Here is a 6,380-nt window from a genome sequence, read left to right as displayed (position 1 = left end):
GAAAGAGGCCTCCAGAGGAAAGAACACTCCCCCAATCATTGTGTGAAGCCATTATTACCCTAATACCAATACCAGATAGACACTACGAGAGAACTACAGGCCAATATCCCGTATGAAATACTGGCAAACGAATTTCATTATAGAATGATACACCACAACCAAATGGAATTCATACCAGGAATGCAACGTTGGTTTAAAATCTGAAAACCAATTAACGTAATACATCATTATCAATAAAATAAAAAATCAAAACCACATGATAATTTCGATAGAGAAAAAGCATTTGACAAATACTTTGGAGAAAAACTTGGAAGAAAAGAATAATTCCTCAATCTGACAAGGGGCATCTCCGAAAAATCCACAGTTAACACTGGAGTTAATGGTGTGAGATTGGAGGTGTCCTCCCTAAAATTAGGAACATGACAAGGATGTCTGCTCTCACTACTTCTATTCAACATTTGCAGAGAGTCCGGCCACTAATTAGGCAAGAAAAAGAAATAGGCATCCAAATTAAAAAGGAGGAAGTAAAACTATCTCTATTTGCAGATGACACAATCTTGTGTACAGAAAATCCTAAAAAAATCCACTAAAAAACTATTAGAACTAATAAATAAGTCACTTTAATAAAATAAATATGGGACTTGTACACTGAAAATTATAAAACACTGTTGAAAAAGTTAAAGATCTAAGTAAATGGAGAAATCCCATGTTCATGGATTACAGTACTTGGTATTGTTAACAGGCACACTTCCCACACTGATCCACAGAATTCTGCAGTTACTAATATTGCTGTCCATACTTTTTGGTATATACATACGAATACTCCTATTGTATACATACATTGCTACACTTTTAATTACTACAGTTTTATACTTATTGTTAGCATGAAGAGTTTCTCAAAAATTTAACCACTTTAAAATATTTTTTAAAGCCGAAACCGGTTTAGCTCAGTGGATAGAGCGTCGGTCTGCGGACTGAAGGGTCCCGGGTTCGATGCCGGTCAGGGGCATGTACCTGGGTTGCGGGCACATCCCCAGTAGGAGATGTGCAGGAGGCAGCTGATCGATGTCTCTCTCATCGATGTTTCTAGCTCTCTCTCTCCCTTCCTCTCTGTAAAAAATCAATAAAATATATTTTAAAAAAATATATATTTTTTAAAGTCTCAGAATCTGTAAAAAAATTTCATTAGGATTTAGATTATGATCATACTGAATTTGTAATTTACTCAGTTCTTTTATGTCTTTAGTAAAATTGTATACTTTTCTTAATACAGGTCTTGCATATTTTTACCGGTATTTTTTCCTGATTATCTGTATAGTTTTCTTTATGAGTACCCTTTTTGTTTCATATTTTCTAACTGGTTATTGCTAATATATAGAAATACTATATTGATTTTTATGTGTTGATTTTGCACATAAGTTCTTAATAAGTTCTACTAAATTTTCAGTTTATTCTCTTGAATAGTCAATGTATAGGGTTATAATTTCTGCAAATATTGACAGTATTGTTTCTAACATACCTTTTTTTAATTTTGTTTGTTTTACTAAACTTGCTAAAACCCAACACAGAGTTGAACAATAATGGTGAGAACTGGTATCCTTATCTTGTTTCTAATGCATAAGAGTATATTTGAAACCTCAAACTCTATAATAAATATAAAAATATTAGGGTGTCATTTTATAATTATGAAATTATGTGTGGGTGTGTGTTTTATTAGTTCCATCTGTGGATTCATCTGTAGAAGTGTACTTATGTTATTATTTCCCAAGAAATCATAAACATGTTAAACACCATGACGCCATCATCTCTTTACTTCAATGGAATATGATGCAACTAAAATTAAAGTATAAGACATGAAAGTTTGACAGTTAATTTAATATAAAATATGTTATTTGCTTATAAATTCTCTTTGGTACATCAGGATAGTATAATAACATTGAAGTATGTGTAATATTCTCATCTACGTGTACTCTTTGGTATCTTAACAGGAGTGAAGTGAGAGTTAGAGAAAAAAAAAGTCTGTATTAAGAAAGAACATAATTATTTTTACAAGTAAAAGGCAAACCCAAAATTGGTGTTACTATATGGAGTTGCATGAGGACAATTTTTCATTAGGGTAAATCAGCGATTTTCAATCAGTGCGCAGCAAGGATTTTTTAGAACATGCAATACCTGACCATTTAGTCAGTGACACTGACCTCTTTTCCCTTGGATTGTCAAATAAAAAAAATGACAACAGCCAATACAACAATAGTTATCCTGTGTGTATAAAACAAAATTAAACTTATTTTTTTGTCAGACTGGCAAAAAATATATTTCTTGGTGTGCCACAGAATTTTAGTAATTAGTTTATGTGTGCCATGAGATGAAAAAGGTTGAAAATCGCTGGGGTAGAGCCTACCTCACTTAGTGCATTTTACGCTGTCAATTTATTTCCCTCCCTACTTTTCAAAAAAACATAATACATATTGAAAATGTACATGTGAAAAATTAGTACAGCATTCCCTGCTGTTTCATTTTACATTTCTACCACATTTTTATATTTCTGAATTTTAAAAAATGTTTTTATTAATTTCAGAGAGAGGAAGGGAGAAAGATAGATACATCAATGATGAGAGAAAATAATCAATCAGCTGCCTCCTGCACGCCCACTACTGGGGATGGAGCCCGCAACCTGGGCATGTGGTCTGATGGGGAATTGAACTTGACCTCCTGGTACCTGGGTTGTTGCTCAACCACTGAGCCAAACCACTAGGCATATATTTCTAGATTTTTTGTTTTATTATTGACATACAGGGTGGGGCAAAAGTAGGCTTATAGTTGTGAATGCACAAAAGTTTATTATTGTATCATTATTTATTATGAAATTTTCCATACAAACTACGGTAAACCTACTTCAGCCCCACCCTTCATTTTCACTGATGTTTTCAGCAGTACATTTTTAAGTCTTCTAAGTTAGATACTTGAGAAAGAATGAAGTGAACTGAAGTTTCACAGAAAAACAATGGCCATAGGTTCAACAAATATACCTCAAAGAAATAAAATTAAACATGAAATAAATGCACTGGGTTAAATTAACTAAACTGTTTTTTCTTTCCATTGGTTTGTTTTACAAAAACAAATTACTTAAAATATTGGCTATTATCCCCATGATATCATGCACATTTATTTACTGAAGCTATGCATTTAGCTATAATTAAATGTAAATTTTTTGATATATAGTAACATTAACAAATATTTCTCTAATTAATTTAACATCATTTTCACCACTATCAACTTAGGCTCTTAGGTATTATATCAACTGTATATTAAGGGATAAAAAGCATATTAACATTTGGGAAATTACCTGAACCAGAAGTGTTATTGGGCCACTTTTATCCACTTCTAGTATTTCACCATTCTTTGTGCCAACTAAAATATGACCATGTCCTAACGATATGGCACGTATAGATGGGTTATCTTCCAAGAGAAGACCTGAAATGTTAAATGTAGATGTTCCTCTAGGTATCAATTAGAATAGTACAAGGCTATATAGTATATTGCCAATGATGCTATTCTGACAATGAAAATCACATTACAAGGTTGCTTTCTCCTATATTTTAAGTATTCTAATAAATGCATGGCATGTTCCCCATTCAATTTACTAATCTCAAATGCAAGTACCACCTATATACTACAAATGTATGATTCTATATAATCCCAGATCCCCTACTATCATTCTGGTAACTGTTTCTTTTCCCTTTATATCTGTACCTCCGTATCCACCTTCTGACCCTCTAAGAGCATGTATAATATTCTGGTTAGTAATTTTAATTCAACTCAATTTCAGATGAATCCATTTGTGTCTGCTGTGTCCTAAGGCAGGCTTCAGAAATCCCTGGGTAAACATGATAGAGTCAGCTCCTGCCCTCACAGGGCATAAAATGAGAAAAGCAGGCCCTGTCTGTATGAGAAGCATATTGGAAAAGGAGCATACAGTAAGGGAATCAAACCTTTTTTGGAAGGAGAATGGGAGGGAAAGGTATCCTAGAAGAAATAATGTTTGAGATTTGAAAAATGAATATTCGGCCATGTAACTGGAGGGAGCAAAAGGGAGAAGGGCAAAATCTAGGCCAAAGTCCAGTAGCTTCCCCCCCCCCCAGGGGATATATTCCAAGACCCCCAGTGGATGTCTGAAACTGCGGATAGTAGCAAACCCTATGTTTCTTCCTGTATATACATACTTACGATAAAGTTTAATTTATAAATTAGGCACAGCAAGAGATTAGCAACAATAGCCAATAATAAAATAGAACAATTATAACAATACACTATAATAAAAGTTATGTGAATGTGGTCTCTCTCTAAATATATTATACTGTACTCACCCTTCTTCTTGTGATGCTGTGAGATGATAAAATGCCTTATCAATTAGTAATTTTTGCCTTTTTACTTAAAGGAAGCACTTTTATGGCTTCTTTTCGGCATGCCTGAGTTGCCCCATTACTACTTTTGTGCTTTGGGGCCATTATTAAGTAAAATAAAGGTTCCTTAAACACAAAAACTGATTCTACAACAGTGGATCTAATAGCCGAGGTGGTTAAGTGACTCAAGGGTGGAGAGCATATACAGCATGGTGACTCTGGACAGAGGGAAGATCCATAACCCAGGCAGCACTGAGCAGAAGAGCACGAGATGTCATCATGCTACTCAGAACAGCACCAATCTAACACTTACGAATTGTGCATTTCTGAAATTTCCCATTTAATATTTTGAGACCAATGTTCACCACAGGTAACTGCACCTGTAAAACTATGGCTAAGGGGGGACGACTGCACTAGCATATAGGAAGGTCTGGAGGTCAGAGAGGGTGACACGGTGGCTGAATGTGCTGAGAGAGAGGGTGATGCAGAGGAGGGCCTGCAAGGCTGGACAGGCAGAGTCACTAAAACACCGAGAGGAAACCAAACAAACTCCTGACTGGTGGTAAATGTGATGTTCAGGTGGCAATTTTATTTGGAAAATTAAAAATGTTAAAAATGAACACTAATAATCTTGTTTTTGGTTAACGTTTTACCACGTATGTCACAGATAACAGTTTGAAATGACAACAGTGACTCTAGCATTCAGTTAAGTGGCTTCTCCCATTTAGCTCTGATGCCTGTCTAGTAACAAAGGAATAATTTACTGCAGTGCTCTACCTCAGTGACCACAGGTGTTAATGAGCCATTACTCTTTTTTCCTACAAAGTAAATTAAATCTCAAATCACCTTTAGATCCTGGGGCCAAAGCAGCTCTTTTTATAGCATAGGTCTTGAGACATCTCTCAAAGGAGTCATCCCAGAGAGCGACTACACCATCTTTTCCTCCAGTAACAAATCCCTACAAAAGTAAAGGTGTCAAGTTAGTAAAAGCCCAAATATTTCAAAACAATAAGCCTCTTTGTATTAAAAAATTCTAGAGGAAAGAACATTTATAGGTAAAAGTTACTGGCTGTAATAAATGGAAATTAGTATAAGAATCCACTGCATGTTTTTAAACTTCAATATGGAGCCTGCAAAAATTTTTACAGTGACACGATACATGCAACTTTTAGGACAGGACTTTAAAAGCACAGTTTGTAAGCTGGAACCATAAGGTAGTGCGACTACTTTCAGCAGGTCACATCTATTCTCCTGGAGGCTTCATAATCCTATCCTTTAAAAAGAAAGGTTAGTACCAGGAGCTACCTTATAGGGCATGGTGATAATATATAACGCACTTAAACAATTTTTGACCCAAAGTAAGTGATTAATAGATATTAACTTAGACTTTCTTTAAAACAGCAGACCTATTTCACTCTGGTTCAGGCATTTGAAAGAGGAATAAAACAAGGTCAGGTAGACTAGCTCACAGATTATTACTGAGTGGCTCAACTAAGCTGAATGCCACTGTCCCTTTACTTGTTAAAATGCTCTACACTGCAGGATCAAATTCTGTTGAACTTAAGATTATCTTTAGATGACTTACCTTTTCCAATGCATGCATACTGAACACGGGCCCATCATGTGCCTTAACTGTTTTTACAAGAAAGATGTCTCTCCAGATGCACACATCTCCTGTGGACGTTCCAGAAAAAGCCATCTCTTCCGTCCATCCATACACCGCACACATCATTGTTTCATTCTTCCCCAGTGTGCCAATGTAGCCTTTTCTGCCAACCAATCCTCCCCCTGGGTCACAAAAATATGATGAAAGTACCACTTTCAAATATATAACATAAGACAGTAAAATTCCTTCTGTTGTTGTTTACATAGAAAGACATGTAACAAAAAGAAGAGTTAAAAAGACATTTTCTCAATGAGTGACTTGAGCAACAACTTGTCTGGCTGAGGCAGACATGCTTAGTTAGGGTTGCCTTC

The 6,380-nt window shown here is 35.3% G+C and overlaps 1 protein-coding gene across 1 annotated transcript in view; it reads right to left on the bottom strand.

The window, feature by feature from the left end:
• Nucleotides 1-6,380, bottom strand: part of EML5 (echinoderm microtubule associated protein like 5) — a 99,238-nt gene that overhangs the window by 52,968 nt on the left and 39,890 nt on the right. Inside the window, exons 17-19 of the mRNA XM_015571488.1 lie at nucleotides 5,989-6,191; nucleotides 5,250-5,361; nucleotides 3,347-3,474 (exon numbers count right to left, since the gene is read on the bottom strand). Of these exons, the coding sequence (XP_015426974.1) occupies nucleotides 3,347-3,474; nucleotides 5,250-5,361; nucleotides 5,989-6,191 (443 nt within the window). The remainder of the gene's footprint in view (nucleotides 1-3,346; nucleotides 3,475-5,249; nucleotides 5,362-5,988; nucleotides 6,192-6,380) is intronic.

Source organism: Myotis davidii, unplaced genomic scaffold (genome assembly GCF_000327345.1).
Source record: "Myotis davidii unplaced genomic scaffold, ASM32734v1 scaffold732, whole genome shotgun sequence".
Taxonomy (NCBI): domain Eukaryota; kingdom Metazoa; phylum Chordata; class Mammalia; order Chiroptera; family Vespertilionidae; genus Myotis; species Myotis davidii.
This window is presented reverse-complemented; position numbering and strand designations above follow the sequence as displayed.